The sequence below is a fragment of the Panthera pardus genome, unplaced genomic scaffold (assembly GCF_024362965.1).
Source record: "Panthera pardus isolate Hobbes unplaced genomic scaffold, ASM2436296v1 HiC_scaffold_12, whole genome shotgun sequence".
In the NCBI taxonomy this organism is placed as follows: Eukaryota; Metazoa; Chordata; class Mammalia; order Carnivora; family Felidae; genus Panthera; species Panthera pardus.
The window spans coordinates 68,659,300-68,681,531 of record NW_026526677.1 but is presented as its reverse complement, the minus strand read 5'-3'; the positions used below and the strand labels follow the sequence as shown (position 1 = coordinate 68,681,531).

Genomic DNA, 22,232 nt, shown 5'->3' with positions numbered 1-22,232 from the left:
AGCATACAGACACCATCCGCTGAACGAAGCTTCTTTCTCTAAGACATCTGGTCTCAGGGATTCTCCACTGCCCCGGCACCCACCCCTCCATCCTTCTCAGTTTCACTGGTAGTCCTGGGAGAGTTTCTCCACCTTCTCTTTCCACCTTCACCCTTAGGTTCATAGCTACTTGTGCTGATAGCAGAAAGTAAAGAATGATTCAGGGAGTGTGCATTTTTTTCCTTCTACCACAGGGCTGCTCTCCGAAGATTTTCTACTGAATTTAAACTAGCTTTGTCTCAACTGACCTGACATTTTCTCTGTATTCTCTTTAACTGTATTGATGTCATTTTGTAAGGAGATAATGAGTTTAGCATGTTGTTCACTCCCTGCGTTCTTGTACTCTTCCCAGTATTCCTTCTCACTGAGTTTCTCAAGAAATCGTTTCTCAGCATTATTTATTTGCATGTGCATATCTGTTGAAAGAAAATAAAGATACCATGTCATTTCTTTTGTTCTTGCAACCATTATATGTTGCAATCAGATTTTATGAAGTTAAGGTCTGATACTACAATGCTGTTAATTCATAAATACAAACTTTTAACTCCAATTAAAGGAAATCTAAACTATTTGAACTGTTGTTTATCCCTCATAATTCATAATCTAAGTAAAATTAAACTTCCAATTATAAAGTAGATGTGTGGTTTTAGGCCGTGACTGACAGCTATAATAGACAACCTATATGCCTAGGAACCCATAAGCTTAAATTATTCCCATGATAGCTTGATAAGAGTCCTTTTTTGTACAAGATTATGTTGCATATACTTTTTATTAATAAATTGTGATTTTTCTGACCATTATGCCTCTGGGCAAAGTGACCTCAACTTGTATCCTTGTGCTGTCCTTGGCAACCATTTTTGTAAGTAAGTTGGCTGGTTCCATTATCTAAAGTTCATTGTTTGGGCTTCCCTTGTGTGAAATGATACCATATCATACCAGATGATACCATATCATACCAAATGATACCATGTCTTCTCCTGCCCCTACTTACTAAGGCCTTCAGAATGAAAGATAAATTCACTAGGACAGTATGTGCAATTGAGCTATCTCAACTGTATAAACTTTTAGTTCACCCTGATGCACTTACTAAACGTGATATGTTACTCAATCTTTAGGCGGGGTCTCATGCTTCTAAATATTTTGGAAATGGAAGCATGAAAAGAACAAGGTACGGTGAAGTGAATGGCTATTTGTCTCAATGCCACACACCATCTGGTTTGAGAGCTCCCTGAAGGCAAGACCACATCTTATTCATGTGTGTAAATCCAGCACTTGGCACAGAGTCTGGCAATTAGTTGGTGCTCAATAAATGTTTATGGAATGACTGAGACACTCCATTCAGGCCAGAGGGATGTTCTTCAGTACAGAGGGCCAGAAGGACTCCAGACATGTCTTTTTCCAAATATGTAAATAAGATATTTTTAAATCCCTTAATAAATGGCACTTGTTGCCATTAAACAATTAATACTGTTATAACCTATCCGATGATCTGTCCTCTTATTTGTTTAGATTGCTGCTATCTCCAGCACTCTCAACAATAGCCAAATTATGGAAAGAGCCTAAATGTCCATCAACTGATGAATGGATAAAGAAATTGTGGTTTATATACACAATGGAGTACTATGTGGCAATGAGAAAGAATGAAATATGGCCTTTTGTAGCAACATGGATGGAACTGGAGAGTGTTATGCTAAGTGAAATAAGCCATACAAAGACAGATACCATATGTGTTCACTCTTATGTGGATCCCGAGAAACTTAACAGAAACCCATGGGGGGAGGGGAATGAAAAAAAAAAGAGGTTAGAGTGGAAGAGAGCCAAAGCATAAGAGACTCTTAAAAACTGAGAACAAACTGAGGGTTGATGGGGGGTGGGAGGGAGGGGAGAGTGGGTGATGGGTATTGAGGAGGGCACCTTTTGGGATGAGCACTGGGTGTTGTATGGAAGCCAATTTGACAATAAACTTCATATATTGAAAAAAAAAAAAGATTGCTGCTATCTCAGCCCTGGGCCACATTCAGCCTTTGAGGGGAAGGCTGGTTAATGTCACTGAAGATTCTGGAAAAGAGGTGGATGTAGCGGCTATTGTTATACTTTCCAAGAACCTATCTCCCTTCCCTTCTCCTACCCCTAGTCAAATCAGTAGGCCAATTACAGTGGTCCCTTCTCTTGGACATAAGGATTTGTCCAGGGTTGAGCATGTGTCTCAAGCAAGGCACATGCTCAGAGTCCTTCTACTGAAACTGGTGGAAAACATGTCTCTTTTGTCTCCATTTTGAGGTTAAAAGGATGTAAGGTGAGAAGGGTCTATTGTCAGAGTTCCAGCCTCCTGGGGACAATAGCCTCAGTTAAAGGAGCCATCTTTCAGGGGGAAGACAGAGAGAGGAGAAGGATAAGAGGTAGAGGAGGAGGACAATGGAGGAAGAAAGAGGGAGAAGCAGAGGAGATAGATTAAAAAAAAAAAAACACTGAACTCTAATAGCATGTGAGGCTCTGGTGGGTCCAGGTCAGTAGCAATCTGCCTTTTCTGTTTGATTTTATGAAAAAATTAACATCCTCCTTAAGCTTAGGCTATAGTTTGGGTTAAATTTTTATCCTGGAAACTAAAGAGTCCTAAGTTGGAAAAAAAAAAGGGGTTACCTCAGTCCTTCTCAAACCTTCCTATGCATAGGGATCCTCTAGGGTCTGTCACAATGCAGATTCTAACTCTGTAGGTCTGGCTGGGTCTGAGATTCTGCCATCCCAAACTGGCTTGCCTGTAAGCGACTACCCGGTACCTGACAGAACTGCATCAGAAAGCCTTTTCAGAGCCACATGCCCTCTCACTTTCCTCTCTCTCCTTTGGCACCTGTGGGCTCTTTTCTTTCTTGGATCACCTCCCATGCCCAGCACTCCTCCTCTCTGCCTGGTCACCCAGCTCGGCACCAGTCTCGTATGACACACACGTTCCATCACTCAGCCCAAACCATAAACAGGCACACCTCTGCTAGCTGGGCTCATTTCCCTGCGAAGGCAGTTTCATGAGCGCATTTGAGTATCCTTTGTGGTCTCACTCCCACCTCAAGGGACTTATTAAAGTACTCCTTCCAAGCATAAGTAGAACTCTCCTGGAAAGGAGCCCTGAGAAATACAGTATCTACCACCTCATGACATCATCATTGCCCATAAGAAGATGGGTCAGAACAGGCTTATGGGAACAGTTGTGGAGACCCCTAAAAATGAAGTTTTCTGATTGCCGTTTTTTTGTGTTGTTAACTATTTCATTCAAAACCAAAAATAATTACAGATGGTGTGCTTGCTCTTTGTCAAGTGCTTGGGTAAGTGGGCTCTCTGAAATACTTGGGACACATTCAGGGAAGCAAGTCCTTGTTTTGCCTCCCAGCTTCTAGTACTGCTTCCTGAGAACACTCAATGTCTTTTCCCAAGTTTTCCAGCTTCCTAGCTAAGATGATACTTATAGAGGTCCTGGCAAAAGTGGTTCTGGAAATCTTAGCAGCAAGTTGAGGATAAAGGAATGAAAAACATTTTTTTTTTTTGAGAGAGAGTGTGAGTGCACAAGTTGGGGAGGAGCAGAGGAGAGAATTCTAAGCAGGTGCCATGCTTGGTGTGGAGCCTGACTCAGGGTTCAGTCTCATGACTGTGAGATCACAACCTGAGCTGAAATCAAGAGTCAATTGCTCCACCCACTGAGCCACGCAGACGCCCTGAAAATCTCTTTTTAATGCATGTGTCAAAGCTATGTATGACTTCCCCACAGGACCACGGTATTTCCTAAGCCCATGACAAGAGTAAATCCTGGGTCTTTCATCTTCTACACCTAGCATCATTTCTATCCATGTCCGCCAACCTTCCCCCTGGTCAACTCTAATCCCTCTCTTCACCTAAATGGGAGTGTTTGCTCCTTTAGCAATACTGGTGTGGGGGGAAGCTTTATGGTAATATTCACCTTGTTCCCAAGTCTGAACTGAAGTTGAAGTCAAAGAAACTGCCAAACAAGAGAATTTCCCCAAGAAAGAACAAATCCCCACTGTGAGGACTTCAGGGTGGTTGCTAACAGGATGTTATCTAGTGTCAAGACCCAGGTGGTTTTCTTCTGTCTTTGTTTTTGATCAGTGCCCTTCCTCCTTCTCACTTGGCTTCAGTAGCTCTGCCCACTTGTTATTTCCCTCTCCTGTCCATTTACCCACACGTGTGTGTGCTTGTGGTGTTAATGATCTCATCTGAAACATGTTCGTAGCATTTTGAACATATTAGGAGACAAAAGCATTAACACATTCAAGAAATAATTTGATGCAGCTTTATAATTTTCCAAGTTCCTAAGCCACCTTTTAAGTTTTCTTCCTGGTCTCTTTCAAACTTCCATTTTTCCTTCATTGCTTCTTCAACATCTTCTCTTGTTACAACTGGTAATTCCTCCAACTTCTCTTCACTCAGCTCCTTCAGTAGGTTCCGTATGTGCCAAGTCTGTTCATCCTTCAAGCGTCTGTTCTGTCATGACAATCAACAGTAGGTAACAGCATCTGCTCAAATATTTACATTGATTTGCCTCAAAACAGAGTCACACTGAGGCTTGTAAAATGAGAAAAAAACATTTAATGAAGTAAGTTTATACAATATCTCTAAAAGCTTATGGAATATGGAAGACTCAAAATAAAATTAAACCCATCAACATAGTAACTATTGGATAGAAAGTTACATTTTAAAAAATTGTGTTATTAATTTCCTAGTCTATCACTCTATTATAGGATCAGTGAACATTAAAGTTAGACCTTGGAGGCCAATTTCTTCAATCTCCCACTAATACCATTCTTCTCCAGCGATTGTCATTCATTTAGTCAGTATTTATGGAGCATCTACCATGTGCCAGGAGGTCTTCTAGACACTAGGAGTACATCAGTGAACACTATACACAAAATACAGTGGCACCTTCTCCTGGCCACTGGATTTGTCCAGGTTGAGCATGCTGTCTCAAGCAAGCATATGCTCAGAGTCCTTCCCTGGAAATACTTTCACTGAAACTGATGGAAACATGTTTTTTGGTCTCCATTTTGAGGTTAAAAGATGTAAGGCGAGGTGTCCATGGTCAGAGTTCCAGCTTCATGGGGACAACAGACTCAGAAAAAGGACACTTTGGTTGCAAAGGTAATAATTTAACTGCAACTAGCATAAGCATAAAGAGGATTTTAATTTTTTCATATGACCAAACAGCCAAGGCAGGATGCCACATCTGGACCAGAGCCTTACATGCTGTCAGATCTCAGCTTTAAAAACTTTTTCTAAATCTGCTCTCCCCCTCCTCTCTCAAACTCTCTCCTTCTCTGCTCTCCTATTCCCCCCCTTATCCCTCTTTTCTCTCTTCCTCTTGAAAGTTGACTCCTTTGTAAAATGGTACAGCTACTCTGCTAAAAAAGGATGCCAATTTCTTATAAAACTAAACATTTGCCTATCATACAACTCAGCAACTAGGCTCTTAGGCATTTATCTCAGAGAAATGAAAGCTTATATTCACATTGATACAATGCTTACAAAACTGTATTTATCATAGCCAAATACTGGAAACAACTCACATGTCTTTCAAAAGGTAAATGGTTGAATAAATTGTGATATATTCATATCATGAAATAAAAATGAATAAAAGGAACCAACTAATTATACATGCAGCAAACTGAATCTCCAAAGAATTCTGCTGAATGAAAAGAGCCAATCTCCAAAGATTACTTACTATATGATTCCATTTATATAACATTCTTAAAATAACAAAATTATAAATATGGAGAACAGGTTAATGGTTGCCAGGAGCTGATGAAGGGGCAGAATTGGGAATGAGTGAGTAGCTATATTAGGATAATATGAGAGACACCTGTGTTAATGGAAATGTCCTATGCCTTGACTGTATCAATGTCAATATTGTTAATGTTAATATCCTACTTGTGATATTGTACTATAGTTCTGTAATATGTTATAGGAAACCAGGTATCGGTATACAGGATCTCTCTGTATTATTTTTTTATAACTGCATGCTAATCTGTAATTATTTCAAAAAAGTTTAATTTAAAAAATGAAGATCAATCAATATTAGCCACTGATAAACAATTTATTGCTCTTTAATAAGTTCTCAAATAACTCCATTTTCTTAAATGAAATTGATTCATGTTTTGCTTTTCTTATAAATAAATTGAATTACTTTGGCTCGACATGAGTTATCTGAAAATGAAATATTTGTAGAAACTTGAATAATAGCAATGGAAATATCCCTTGCCAAACTATTGCATTCCTAATATTTTTTCTAAATATGGACTTTTCCACTTATTTTTGTAGAAATGGAAAATTCCTTTATCAAGTATAGTCCGAATACTAAATAAATCTTTATCTGATTTTATTTATGTTAGGTAATTATAGTAAGGCAATAATTGCCTCAAAATCAATTCCAGCTGAAAAATAGGCAAAAAATACCCAAAGACAGTGATCATTTAAAAACCACTACATATAATTCATAAAAGAATAGTGTGTAATGAGTCAACAAATTTTCCTTTTACTTTCCATACTTAGCACAATACTTGTCAAAGTGAATCCAGTCCTCTTAGATCAAATTTTTAACACAATGACTATCCTTTTAAAACATATGATATTTTCATTTATAAATTAAAATATTATCATATGTCCTAAAACTGTATTCAAAAATTACATAAACATGACTAAATCATATTTGGCATTATATATAAATTTAATAGCATCTGTATTAAACTTCCCAAATCCCATAGTGAATTACAAATGGATGGGACATGTGTCTGATAACATGTTACAAAATTCACTATATCTGAAAAATTATTTTGAGTGATATATGAAATACAATTTAGTTAGCTATATTCACCAATGTGTTTAAAAAAAGACATTTATCCTACAAAGCAAACCATTATCACACCATAAAAATAGAATAACGTAGATTAAATAAATAAACTACAAAGAAAGAACTGATTTTGTTTTGCTATAAGGCCATCTCATGGGCTCTGCCTTTTTAACTTTTTAAGATTTGCAAGAACAAGAAGTTGCCAGAATAGTACACAGAGCTTCGCCTTACTACACCCTGCTTTCCCCAATGATGACATCTTATATAACCACAGCACCTGAAAATGGAGAAGTTGACATTTGTACAATGGTATTAAGTAAATTAGAGAATTTAATTTGGATTTCACCAGTTTTTACATATGCTCATTTTAGTTGTTTTTAGTGGATAAGTATTAAGAAAATTTGCCACATATACATATGAGAATTATCACCAGACAGATGGCATTTGAAGCCATAGTGTTAAGTAAGGCCTTTAGATTTAAAGAGAAGAGTGGAGATCAGAACCCTGGAAAATACCTAATTAAGGGATGGTTCCGGGAAAAGAGCAGTGAATGAAAAACAAGAAATGGTTGGAGAATATGGGGGAATATTAAAGGATGTGCTGGCAGCCAAAGGAAAAGAGAGTTTCAAGATGACAGGGCTGATGATGAAGGCACGAGAAATAAATTAAAGACTAAAAAGAGGCCATTGGACCCGGCTAATTGGTCATTAATAACTTCTGTCCTAGCAGGTGTGGTGGAATAGCACGAGTGAAAGGATGAAATGGAGGTAAGGAAGTGGACAGAGTGAACTATGAAATGTCTAATGACATGAGTGGAGCATACAGAGAGAAAGAAAGATAATCAATGAAGTGACAGTCCAAACAAAATTCACACAAAGGAGGATATGATGGGGAGGAAGGATTTCTGAGTTTGACCTAATGGAAGAGAAAAAGTAGGTCTTGTTAATGAGTCATATTTAATTTAGCAAGTAAATATCTGTGACCTCAAAAATGTTTCCTTCACTGGTGTTAGTGTGAATCAACTCAACAAATATTTATCGAACACCGACTCATGCTGGGCCCTTCCGGAGAAACAAAGGTAAGTAAGATTTGATTCTGCTCCCTAAAGAGCTTTCAATTTAATAATGGAGATACATTTGTATGGAGCATTCCAGCTTAGTTTGGGGGAACAAAAAGGAGCTTGCCAAGAGAAGAGCATTCTGGAGGATGAAACAGCCTGAAGAAAGGTACAATAACGAGCAAGACTGGGTTTTCCAAGATTTAAAAGAAGCAGTGGTGAGCAAAGGGTGGAACAACTGGAGACAAGGTTGGAGAGGTGAACAGAGGTCAGATCTTGTAGGGCCTCAAAGACTTTAGTAAGGAGCATGGATTAATTTTCTGTACCATAGAAAGCCACTGTAGGGTTTTAAGCACTGAAAGGTTTACGGTATTCAAAATGTTGCACTGTGGAAAATGTACTGAATAGAAGAAGGATGGGTAAGAGCTGGTGGCAGCCTCAACTGTGGCAGTAGCGGCATAAATGGAAAGAAATAGATACATAGCTGGAACTAGTCTGCCTCTCCATGTTCGTCACTGCTGGGTCCACATGATCCCAGAAGAAAACATAGGCCTATCCCATAGTCATGAAAATAAGAATTTTGTTTCTGGCTTCAAATGAGGGGCTATGGGAAAGTGATCCCTCAGTCCTAATGTCATTTCCACAACCAAATGGAAGTCCCAGTGCTGACCACTGGGTGGTGTGCATTGGTCCTTGATGGCAGTTCACTCATCTAATGTGCTGTGGATCTCATCATGTGGAACCTGCATCCAAGCACCTAGACCAAACGTCCCCTTTCCATTTTCACCCACAGACCTGAGTTTCTGATCAACAGACTTTAGTAACTGATCGTTGAGAATCACGACAATGTCAGGGTCACAGTTATATCACCACCATATCTAGTCCCCAAAATATTGCTGAATGAATGACCAAATTAGCCCTATTTGGAAGACAGGAATCCCATGTTATAGGAGGGAAACTGGGGCTCACATCAGTTTTGGCCAAGATGCTACCAGCCTTAAGTTGTACAGTCAGGATGCAATCTTAGGTCTCTGACCCCAGACTCCATTAAAACTTGTAGATATAGTCATTTTAGACAAAAGCCAAATAAAACAGTTAACTGTGGAAGCTTTAGAGTCCATATAAATGTTTTAGTAGAGAACAGTCTCAGCGTTTCCTTATCCCCTTAAGGGAAAACTTGTGTTAATTATCACTTAGTCATATACAGCATGACTTTGATATTCATTTCAATCTGATTTTATAAATACAACATATCATCTTAAACATCAGTCATTTTAACAACTGAGATTATACTTTTCAAATAATATTTACATATGCACACTCTGAAAATCTAAGAGCAAAAAGATATAGAAATTAAAAACAGAGACCCAATGTTTTATCATTTGGCTAAATAAGAAATTAAATGATAAATGTGGTTTCAGAGCCTTAAAATTTTTAACACAAGACTCAATGTCATCATGTCTAAATAACACAGCTCAAGCTGACTTCCTTCGACACTGTAATTAATATAATAGGAACAACAGTACCCTTTTGCCTTACATGTACAAAAAACTTAGATTGTAAATTAATCAATTCCAAGCACTAAAGAAGATACTTTCCTAGAGTACATGTCATCATAATTCACAATTTTTAAAGCATTTGTGTAAATGTTTAATAACTAGATATAAGCTTTAAATGTTATACTCACTCTTTCATGATACTTTTGGTTCTTTTCTCTAAGTCTCTTTATTTGAGCCATAAACCGTTCTACTGCATTTTCCTTTATTTGACAGCTGATAATAAACAAAGATAAGATGTTTTACAATTATTTATCTTGGAAAATTAATGGGGCAAATTTAAAATTTTAAACTAAATTATTTGAATTGAAATAAAGTATTAGATACATTATAAAAACCCATTTAGGGATCAGAAAACTTTTTAAGTGATTTGTGTGTGTGTGTGTGTGTGTGTGTGTGTGTGTGTTTCTGAGTATATTTTCCTCACTAAAATATATATTGGAGAGATAACTTCAAGTTCTTTTTCTTAAATCAATCCCCATTTGTACTTCATAATTTTTATACTTTCTAACTATCTATAAATAATTAAGCTTAAAGGGAACCTAAAGAAGGGCATACAGAAAACATGCTTTCTAGAAATCTAAATATTTCAAACAAAAATGACAAAACAAAGGCGTTATAAGTGCAGGCACATCTTCTTGAAAGAGAAAGATATACTAGGCATATCTTTGGTTCAAGTTCCTTAGCACGCCATCTCTTCTATAAATAATAAAAGCTTTCCTGACACAAACACATTTCTTTAATACCCAACAAGTATTTGTTGAGCATCTGTCAGATACGAAGGAGAGACAGAAAGGTGCAGGAAGACTTTGATGTGGGCTATGTGATAAATATTTGAAGTGCTAAGTATATCTCTACTACCCAGTACATCTTGTAACTTTAAATGAGACCAAAGTAACACAATGGAAACAACTTCATGTAAATACCTTGCCTCAATTAAAACAAAACAAAACAAAACAAAACAAATATATAGCACCTCTGTGGTGTAGTGAACAGAGACGCTGTTAAAGATTGAGCAACTCTTGTTTTCAATCTGGTCCCTGTCCCTTCTTACCTACATGATCTCAGGCAAGTCACTTCTCTGAGCATCAGTTTCCAAGCTATCAGTGGTGACAACAATACCTAGCCCTAATCCTATAAGGATTAAAATAAGAAATTGTATGTGAATGTTTCTAGCATAGAGTAAGTGCTTAGTAAATTTCGTTGAAGTGAATCTTATATCCTCAGCCCTTCCTCCAAAATACCATTTATATTTGTGATATTGCATGTTTGGTAGAGAGGAAAATAAGACTCCTTCTTTCCCAATAATGAGAAAATGCAACATAAAAACAAAACAAGCAATCCATTTTAGTGGCAAAAGTACTCTGTTTGGATACTATGAAACTTGGGATTTCAGGCCTGCTTCTCCACTAACTGCCCAAGGACTCTTCACCTAGTTAGGCCTTGCCTTACTCTTCTGTAGGTAAAAGAATTGAAGGGGATGAGCTCTATAGTTTTTCAGTTCAAAAATTATACAATTTAAATTGACCATTGTTCCCTTTCATGCATTCACAAATAACAAGATTTAATGAGCTGCTGCTTTGTGCCCAGTATTGTTTATGGCATTATGGAGATAGTGTTGAACAAGACCTCTGTGATTCTTGCCCTCAAGGAGCTTACATTTTATTAGACAATAAAGAAGTAAACACACAATCATATTATTTACCCATTGTTATGGGGGAAATAACAGGCTAAATGGAAGGGTGGTTTCCACACAATAATAATAAATAAGTCTATAGGTAGGTATAAACCATCTTTTTACTTCTCACCTAAAGCTTAGGTATGCAAAAATTTTGAAGGAACGCCTTCTCTACCTCCCATTTTAAGGGGAAAAATAAAAAAATATTATGAGAATTATTTGAAAAAAGGCTATGCAAATGTTCACACATTAGGCAATTTCTGCAATTACAAATATGGCAACCTAACTCTCAGTATGGGTGAAGCAGGCAAATGAATCTCAAATATGTAGTCTACATTGGTTGAGAGAGTCTTTGGATGGTCTAGTTAATAGACTTACTAATGGCTTCAGCTGAGAGCCTTCCCTGCTGATGACTGAGTATACAAAGATGGGTCCAGAGACTACATCCTGCCCCAACCCCAGCTGCTGCATGGCACAAACTTACATTAAAAAAAATTATTTCATATTCATTTTAAATTCAAATTTAATTGCGCATCCAGTAATTTTATTTGCTATATCTGGCAACCTTACACTTCAGCCAACCACCCCTCTGCTCAGAGCAGTTAGGGGCAAATGACCTAGGGCTCTGTCTTTTGTTCCTTCTGCAGTGAGCTGTTCAGAAAGATCTAAATGGCACCGGCAGGCCTGGGGGAGATTCTGAGATGCCCAAAAGATTTGTGGCTCACATGGTAGTCATAGGTCTAAGTTAGCTGAGTATTTCCTTGGAATTTACTTCAACCTCCTTAGGTCTCATGAAGATGAAACTGAACTTCAGAACTCAACACTCTTAGCCACTGTGGGAGTTCAAGCTTCACTCTTCTCTATATACTTTTTCCTTTTTATAACTTTCTCAGATGCCATAGTAGCCCACATGTCACACTAAATGCTGAAGCAAGTTGGATAAACTAATGAGATAATAGATATTAAAGCCGTTTGGAAAGGATACACATTATTCTGAAGCACAGTGACATGAAATGGTTAGTAATACAAGGTGTCACCTTCCCCCTTACCTCACTGTATTCTTAAAGTGTTATTAATGTGTCAACTTTCTCCCTCCATGCAATTTCATTGAAAATTCTCAGAAGTAAAATAGATAAATCTGAATTTAAAAATTTTATACTTTTATCTATTTTTTAACCTATAATAATATCTATACCTATTTCTGGGTCTATTCACACATTGTAGAAAACTGGGGGAAAAACAAGTACAAAGGAAAAAATAAAAACCACCATTACCTAGAAATGGTGTCACTTTATAGATTTGGCATTGACAGTCTCAGCTCTTCACAATCATAGAGGTTCATGACCTTATTTTCTTGGGATAGATTTAAAAAAATGTTCAGTTGTTCAGAAGTCATTGATTACCTACTACGTGCTCCCAGCTCTTTGTTCTAAAATGAGATTGTGTAAGAGAGAAGGAAGATACTTCCAGGGGACCCTTGGACAATCCTTTCTCAGATGGTGAGGTGGGTGTTTTGGCCAATTTGTCATGTGACAAAAGTTCTGTCACCTGGGAACACCTGGAATGAGTCAAGTGTCACTAGCAGAGTATGGTACAGTCAGGCCTCGACTGTTTCAGTCCATGAGATTGCTTATTTAGTCTTAACAAAGCAGAGAACAAAAGCATGAGATGTTCAGTTTATATCTTGTGCTAGATCATGAGAATTTTTAAATGTTTGTCTTTTTGTAAACCTCTGTTAAAGACTGGCCTCTGATTGACCTACAAGAGAAATGGTTGTATTTGGATGTCATCACTGTAAACCATGGCAGCAAATTAGAGAGCAGGTTGTATTCCTAGAGCCTTTTTGTCCACCTCTCCGAAGATGAGATGAGGGAAGTTTTCAGTTAGGTTGACAAATGAGTGTGGGTAGTTTCTGGTTAAATGTTATCTCAAGTAAAAAATAAAAGGGAGCTTTGTCACAAGTCCCTTCTTGGGTTTCTCAGTGTTCTGACCCTTTCAGTCAACTGCCCTCTAAAAAGAACAGACAGATAGATTTGGAGTTTCTCAAGAAGGAGGTAGATTTTATCTGAATGTTGTTAAAAACAAATCTCTTGAAGCCCAGTGTCACAGGCTAGTCACCAGCATTCCAGGCTCCCCACTTTCAGTCTTGTTCCTCTCCAATAAATAGTTTCTCATACTGACTCCCAAATATTCCACTGGACTCGGTTTATCTGACCCTTGCATACATCATCAGTTCAGTCTTACCCTTTCTCCCTCACTCTGCCTTCTCTCAGTTCCTGGGCTGTGAAACCTCTCCCTCTCTCCAGCGTTTCTTCCATAAGCTTTTCTCTCTTTTACTTTATCTCTCCATAATACCTATTCCTCTTCCAGAGATCAGCTCCAACGTCACTTCCTCAACAAGCTTTTCCTGACACCTCTGACCATAGTTTAAACCTTTAGTTAAACTGTTACACAGGACCTTACACTTTTCTTTCATACTGTCTTAATTGCAGCTATGCAATTTTGTAAAAAAAGCTTGAATTAGTTGTCTAATGTCTGTCTCCCATGTCTCATCAGGGCAGGAACCAGGTTTTCTCTTTGTTGTTGTCCTTTGGCACTTGCCTTGGACTTGGTAAATATTCAAGTACTTGTTCAGTAAATGCATGAATGAAGTACATGCTTTTTTAAAAATTTTAATTCCAGTACAGTTAACATACAATGTTATATTAGTTTCACATGTACAATATACCAATTCAACAATTCTGTACATTACTCAGTGCTCATCATGTTAAGTGTACTCTTAATCCCCATCACCTATTTCACCCATACCCCTACCAACCCCCCTCTGGTAACCATCAATTTGTTCTCTATAGTTAAGAGCGTGTTTTTGGCTTGTCTCTCTCTTTTTTTTCTTTTTGTTCATTTGTTTTGTTTCTTAAATTCCACATATAAGTGAAATCATATGGTATTTGTCTTTCTTTAACATTTCACTTAGGATTGTACTCTGTAGATCCATCCATGTTGTTGCAAATGGCAAGATTTTATTCTTTTTTATGGCTGAATAATACTCCATTGTATATGTTGAATAATAATGCTGAATAATATTCCATTGTGTGTGTGTGTATATATATATATATATATATATATATACACACATACACACATACACACACACACGTATACTCTGTTGATCTATGTATCTATTTTTGTGCCAGTACCATACTATTTTGATTACTACAGCTTTGTAGTATATCTTGAAATCTGGGATTGTGATACCTCCAGTTTTGTTCTTCCTTTTCAAGATTTCTTTGGCTATTCAGGGTTGTTTGTGGTTCCATGCAAATTTAAGGATTATCTGTTCTAGTTCTGTGAAAAATGCTGTTGGTATTTTGATAGGGATTGCATTAAATGTGTGGATTGCTTTAGGTAGTATGGACATTTTAACAATATCTGTTCTTCTGATCCATGAGCACGGAATATCTTTCCATTTGTTAGTGTCATCTTTAATTTCTTTCATCAGTGTTTTATAGTTTTCAGAGTACAGGTCTTTTACCTCCTTGGTTCAGTTTATTCCTAGCTATTTTATTCTTTTTGGTGCAGTTGTAATGGGATTTTTTTGCTAAGTTTTTCTTCTGCAACTTCATTATTAGTGCATAGAAATGCAATCAATTTCTGTATACTTATTTTGTAACTTGTGACCTTACTGAATAAATCAATCAGTTCTAGTAGTTTTTTGGTGGGGTCTTCAGGGTTTTCTATATATAGTATCATGTCATCTGCAAATAGAGTTTTACTTCTTCCTTCATTACCATTGTGGATACATTTTATTTGTTTTTCTTAGCTGACTGCTGTGGCTAGGACTATGTTGAATAAAAGTGGGAAGAGTGTACATCCTTGTCATGTTCCTGACCTTGTTCCTGACCTTCCTGAAAAAGTTCTCAGTTTTTTGCCACTGACTGTGATGTTAGCTGTGTGGCTTTCATATATGGCCTTTATTATGTTGAGGTATGTTCCTTCTAAACCTACCTTGTTGAGGGTTATGAAGTACATTCTTGTGTGTAAAAGAATGAAATGAATTCATTCACTCCTTAAGAATTACACATTAAGACACCTACGCTGTGTCAAAAGCTGAGGTTCAAAATCTCTCCAGCAGTTTACTATCTATGAAAACATAAATATAGAATAGGCATTACCTTTAGTTTTATCTTCAGCTCCTGGGAGTGAGACATTAAGAAATATTGTTATTAAAAATAATTCTATCTTTTGGATTTGATCTGTAGCCACTGGAGATGACACTAACTATTCTCTGTTGTATTTTAAGAGGTAAGCCAGCCAGCTGTTATATACAAAGTGTACACAGTATGTGGGAGAGTGACCAATAATACAATGGAGGGAAAGAGAGATCCAAAACCACATTAATGAATGTGGTTTCACAGCTACTACTTGGAATATATTATAGTCAAAGTTTCAAAACTTAAAAAAAAAGTCTGCACATAGCACAAGAGTTCAATTATGCTTCCAATCTACCTCTAGTCTGGCTCTCTTGACAACTTTTGAGTGCATTACTGTCCGTTTGGAGTTATATGAATTTTAACAATGATTTCCATTTGCATATGGGGATGTTTGGATTTCATAATCTAAGCTTACTGATAGTCTAGAAGTGCTTCACTGGTAGGCAACTGGATTTCTTTGGGTGGCTCATTTTGAATATCCTTTTTATTTGCTTTCGCTGTGTTGTCCATTGTGTTGCTTCGTTAGTAAGAGGTATGCCTGTTTAGAAAAGAAGTAGGAAAAGCAAATAAATTCTGTCTTTGCCCCTCTACTTGTGTTTACTCAAGATAAGGAACTGCCAGCACTTAATTTAAAACTGTTTTTCCATTCAGGCTAGGAAACCTATCAGACCTATCATCCACCACAGTGCTGGGACATCAGTGAATCAATGGATTCTTGAGTCTAGTAAGTTCCATGTTTGGACCAGGTACAGCATTTCCCCATTCCAAAACATTTTCTTTTCTTTTTTTAAAGTTTATTTTGCGAGAGATTTGAGCGCACATGCTCACATGTGCAGTGGGGGAGGGGGAGGGGGAGAGGGAAGGGGAAGGGGAGGGGTAAAAAGAATCCCAAGCACGCTCCCTGGTGTCAGTGTGGAGCCTGCAGTGGGGCTTCATCCCAGGAACTGAACTGTGAGATCGTGATGTGAATCGAAATCAAGAGTCAGCTGCTCAACCAACGGAGCCACCCAGGTGCCCTTTCCTACCCAAACTTTCTAAGACACTCACCCCCTTATGTTATCCATCTACATCTCTTGTCCCTATCAAGCTTTTCTAAGAACAAGGACTATACTTTTCCAGTCATTTTATTTCTCCACAGTGTTACTGCATATAATAACAGCTCAGGCAATGTCTGTTAATTTTTTTTAATTAAGACAAAACAAAAAAGCACAATTTTCTGTGAGCTAGAATCCAAAGAAACGAGAATCCAAAAGAATTAGGTATGGCTAGGGTTGTTAGAGCAAATAAAAGCACATATTCCAATGTTTTTTTAAATGGCTAAAAGGTTTACAAATGCAAAGTAATAATAATAATGTAATATTTAGCAGTCACTGCTCATCAGCTATCGATTGCTTTTTATCTAATAATAAAAAATTCTCAAAAATAATATATTTTAAGAGTGAAAAATCAGGTCCACTGTTCACAGATTTTTATAGTGAACAGGAATACTTGATGGATTTTGTATAGGTACTAAAGTGCTTCTTTTCAGATTATAATCTTAACAGATTTTTATCTTCTAATTTCCATTAATTAAAAAAAATAAGTGCCTAAGCTTCAATCAAAGTAGTAGTAGTTGGGTATGGTAGAAAGAATTTAACCTTTGTAATTATTTATTTAGATGGCTGGGAAGTCCATGAGAGTGGGGATGATGTAATTCTTGTGCATTACTGTATTCCCCACCTAGCACAAGTAGATGCACAGTAAGTCCTTGTCAAAGGAAAAACTGGATGGATAAATCAGGCGGACATGTTTTAATCCTATATCCACCACCTATTATCTATGTGACCTTGGGTAGGTGACTTAATCTTTCTGAGCTTCAGTTTCATCATCTATAAGTTAAGAGCAAAAATCATACTCTAAAAGCTGTTATAAGGATTAAATAAGCCATTATTTAAAGCACCTAGCATAGTGGGTGACATACAGAAAGAGCTTAGTTAAGTATTATGCCCTTTTAGTTAAAGCTCCAGATCAGGCTTTTTCAAACTCTGGGTAACTAAAGCAGAGGATGTCTACCCAATTCCAAGTATAATGATGTGTGGAAAAACTAATCCATGCGGTTTGCTATTGTCAACCTTCATCATTGACTTGGGTCACTGACTCGGCAATCTACATAGATCACTGAGATCCACAGTGGAAAATGTCTCTGAAATGAAACACTTTTTCCTAGACATGCTGTTTTCACACCTAGACCTCCAGTGAGGCTCAGTCTTTGTGTCTGAGACTTTTCTTTTCCAGCCAGTGTGCTCATCTCTACATTCTAACAGATTCGAGTATATGTGAATGCAAACATACTATATAATACTTTCCAACTGAAAAGCACACAGCTGTCAACAAAAAGATTTAACACATTAACACAGAGTAATATATTAAGTGGTATCTTCTCAGATATGAAAGTATTGAGAATAATTTCATAAACTACACAATAAAATGTGCCATTCTCCCATCACAGTTCACAGAAACTTGTAAGTTGAGTAAAAATTGCTTTTTTTTTTGTTTAGATGCAGAGTTGAATTTTTATATTATTTTCTATTTTAGAATTAGAAATTTTAACTTGACTATTGCGCAAAGAGGTAACATGCAGTTATCATTTTGCAACAATAACTTACTACTTAACAGTGATTGTTTTACTATAAATATTTTATTTAGAAGTTAAAACAAATGTTAACATTGATCTCTAATTTTCCTTCTGAGTCATATGGAGGAGATCAAGTGTTAGAGTTTCCATCTATAATACCCATCTGGTGCTGGAGGAAAAATGACCTCATCTTGCTCATTACCTCAGTTACCTGGCTCTTAAGTTTTCAGCTCTCTGACTAAAGTATTATTAGTTACCTAACTGCAACTCATGGCAAAGCACTTTAACAAACTATGAGTGAAAATGTGGATCCATTAGCACAAATTATTTATCCATAAACTATTTTAAGATTTGTTGTTTTACATACTTTCCAGAAAATCAGTAAGCAGAGGATTGGCCTCTTAATAGATGCATTTTTGCAATGAGCTAATGACATTACTTCAGAATGTCCTTCTACATTTGATAATGTCCTACAAACAATGGGGATTTTCATAAACATTTACAAGGATTTACAGTTCCTGTCCACCTAGAGGACTTCTATCTCAGCAAAGGGTGAGGACCCTAGAAAAATATTCACACAGTAATGTAGGTTATCTTCCAGGAGGTTTTATGAAGAATAATTCTTGACAGATGGACACCTAATCTGTGTGTCAGTAACTGCAAACATCTATCTGGTGCCTGCTCTGTGCATGGCACGTTACCTGGTCCTTAATTATAACATATGGAAGAGGCAAGTCTCTACTCAGATAGGAAGAAAGAAGCATACTCTAGTAGGACTTTAAGAAAAATAATGAACAACTTTAAAAGGCTAGCAAGATTGTGCAGGCAATGAATGCTCTGGAGATCTTTGCTCACAGTATGACCTTTTGTACTATCTGTTTGTTCTTTCCCAATGCTCTTTGGGCATTCCATAACATATGCCATGGAGCGATGGCAAGCGAGGAGGCTAGGTTTGAAAGACTCAGGTCTCCAGCCTTTTCAGAGCCTACTCCATAATCACTTTCTGTCAGAAAATTTTTCAAAACATAATCCCCAAATGCTTCTCAGTGGAAAGGAAGAAGTCTGTTTAGAAAAAATGGACATAGAATAGCCATCTTATTCAAATGTACTGTTATCCCATAATGCTTTACTTGACTCTGCAAAATTACCCCCCCAAAAAACCAAAGAGTGCATTCTCAGGATCCTGGCTCAATACTGAGAAAGCTCCTAATGACTTTTTTCATGACTTTGTGGAGCCATGAATATCCAGAAGCCTCCTAATGACTCTTTCCAAATTTTGTGGAGGCTGAGAGGGATGGCAGCTCTGCTCTAATAGCTTTTTTGACATTTGAAATGGATTCTGATGTTTGTTATGTAGATTAAAATGGAAGATATTTACTTAACAGCATTAGTAACGGTAAAAGTTCTGAATAAGATTTCATCAGAGATTGAGGGCATGATTTAGTGAAAAGATCTCTATATGGGTGTGGGAAGTCTCGAAGTCTATCTAGTACTGGCTCTGCCATTAACTAGTTCTAAATGTGTATGTCTAATAAATAATAATAATGTAGTAGTATCCCATTATAGTGTTAATTGCAATATATATTTGAAAGCATTCATGGTGTTATATGCTCATTTGCAACAAAATATAATACCTTTAATACTGAGTAACAACTAACCACTTCAACAAACCATCTTTGGGTTTTCAAAATATATGTTGGAACATATATTTGGAATATATATTTTCAAAATATATTTTCAAAATATATGTTGGAACATACCTTGTTGGACACAAAGTAGATGCTCAATAAATGTCTAATTTGAATGACCTGAAAATAATGTATACTCACTTTCTTTATCCATGGCCCTATTTATTTTCTCGTAATGTTGTATATACCCTGAATTTAGAAAGTAAATCACTTTTAAATTCAAATTCTCACTTATGCTAGAACATATTGTTAATACAATATTTAAATGTTTTAGAAATGCTTTTCAGTGTAGGGGTGCCTGGCTGGCTAAGCCGGTTGAGCATTTGACTCTGGATTTCAGTTTGGGTCATGATCTCATGGTTTGTGGGATTGAGCCCCACATCGCTTGGGATTCTCTCTCCTTCTCTCTCTGCCTCTCTCCCACTTGTGCTCTCTCTCTCAAAATAAATCAATAAATAAACATTTAAAAAAAGAAATGCTCTTCAGTGTATGTTAAAAAGCACTGAATTCATTTAAAGCCTTTTAGTAGTGAGAATATCACCTAAAAGTTAGCTTAAAACAAATTCAGTCCTTTTTTTGTATAGATTATGTATATACAGCCCAAAACAGCTTTAAAATGTAAAACACAGCCAGTTTGGAGATATGTTAAACAACCAAATATTCAAATCAAGATATTTAAAAATATCTGGATAAATAACACTTTCAACTTTCACATGCCTAATTGGTGATGTACATTATATTACCATGTATTTTTTTCACCCATACAAATCCTTTGGTCAGTGGGACATTTCTGAACTGCAGTTCCCAAATTACACTTAGCTTCTGAATTGGTCTATCTTCTGATCCAGATTTGCTAATAACAAATAGTTTGAGAAGCATTATATTATACTAATTTCTCTAGCAACCAGAACTACTACATTTTTTCCCCAACTCCTGCTGTCCTTCAAGCTTAGAAATGTCAAAATAAAAGAGACATAATTATGAAAAGAATGTTGTGAGGATAATGGAAATACATGTAGTATTTTCAAACTCTGATGGTGGAGGAGAACCAAAGGGCTTCCATTTTCAGAGAGCAGTGGTGAATACAAAGAGATCTACTGGGGCCAGGTCTTGGGGTGGCAGTAAGGAAATCCATAAGCAATTATCACACACACAGTGATAAATACCCAGGTTTATTGTTTTCCTTCTCTGCCTTAACAGAAATATATATATATATATGTATGTATATATATGCATATATATATACATACATATATACATATATATGTATATATATATATGTATATATGTATGTATATATATACATAACAGAAATATATATATGTATACATATATACATATATATACATATATATATGTATGTGTATACATACATATATATATATATATATTTTTTTTTTTTTTTCCTTCAATGGGACATCTCACACTACCCAACCACCTCCTCAACTCTCTCTTGCCCAGCAGAGAATTAATCATGGAGCAAGAAGGGGAGTGAAGAAGAAAGTACTGTACAAATCTAACATTAATAAAAGAAAGAAACCTAGCATCCTGTGAACAGGATGTTGCAGGATCCACGGCGAGGAGCTAAAGCCAATCTATGGACTGTGGAGGAGAGTGGGGGCGGGGGGGGGGGGGGGAGGTCATCAGCAACACTTAGAGCCTTCGTGGGAGGGCTCCATGATGGCTCTGAGAAGGTTGCAGGGAGGTGTGAGTCCTCACTCAAAACGCATTCACAAGACCAGGAATTCGGTGAGAAGAGTACTAAGCAAAGCAAGACTTGAGTCTAGTTCTGGCTCCTCCACTAGTGAGTTTTATAACCTTGAGTCTCTAATCCCCTCTGACCCTGAGTTCTCTTCCATCTTTCCTACCTCCTGTCCGGGTTATCAATGAGGCTCAAATGCTTTGGGAATACTGTCAAGCGATAAAGCTCCACACAAATGGAAGGATTAGTTTACTGAACACCTATGTGCTAGAGGCTGTGAGGGCACCATTAAGGTCACAAACCTGAATCACATTCAGATCCTGCCCTCAGGAACAGATCTCGAAGGGCGGGCAAATCAGCAAGTCACCGGGGGTTCTACTGCAAGGCGAAGAGAGGTTAATATTTTGATCAGTTCAAAAAATCTCCCTCACTGTCTCCTTCCTGAAGAGGGGCGGGCCTATGAGAACCCCTCCCGGCGGTTTCCAAAGGTCCAGGAGCAGGGTTTGGTGGAGGACGCCAGGAGGGAGCGACCCCAGGCCCGCTTGGGCGTAGAGCAAGCCCCAGGCCTGGTGGGGGTGGGACGGAGATGTAAAGTCTTAAGTGCCAGACTGGAAGGAGTCAGGGGTCGAGCGAGGAGTCCAGCCAGTCTCCCTACCTTCCCTCGACCACTTCTAGGCGCGGATGCACTGCAGTCGGCCCGCAGGTAGCACTCGCGTCCTGCCCGCGGACCAGGCCCACCCACTCCCCGGCTGTAGCCTAGCCCTCCGTTTCCTAGGCGATGGGCTCGCGAGGGCTTCCCCCCCCGCCACTCCGCCACGCGCCGCCGCGACCCGCGGGCCG

The 22,232-nt window shown here is 37.6% G+C and overlaps 1 protein-coding gene across 11 annotated transcripts in view; it reads right to left on the bottom strand.

The window, feature by feature from the left end:
* The window catches only part of CCDC83 (coiled-coil domain containing 83), a 67,545-nt gene that overhangs the window by 24,596 nt on the left and 20,717 nt on the right, over window positions 1-22,232 (bottom strand). For 2 of the 11 annotated variants that reach the window (XM_019449996.2, XM_019450004.2), the window contains exons 1-6: window positions 22,048-22,177; window positions 21,695-21,770; window positions 15,804-15,926; window positions 9,631-9,715; window positions 4,365-4,527; window positions 288-455 (exon numbers count right to left, since the gene is read on the bottom strand). In XM_019449996.2, coding sequence (XP_019305541.1) covers window positions 288-455; window positions 4,365-4,527; window positions 9,631-9,715; window positions 15,804-15,898 — 511 coding nt within the window. In that variant the 5' untranslated portion in view covers window positions 15,899-15,926; window positions 21,695-21,770; window positions 22,048-22,177. Of the gene's footprint in view, window positions 1-287; window positions 456-4,364; window positions 4,528-9,630; window positions 9,716-15,803; window positions 15,927-21,694; window positions 21,925-22,047; window positions 22,178-22,232 lie in introns of those variants that run through there. The other 9 variants (XM_019449997.2, XM_019449998.2, XM_019450000.2 and 6 more) reach the window with 9 other exon arrangements.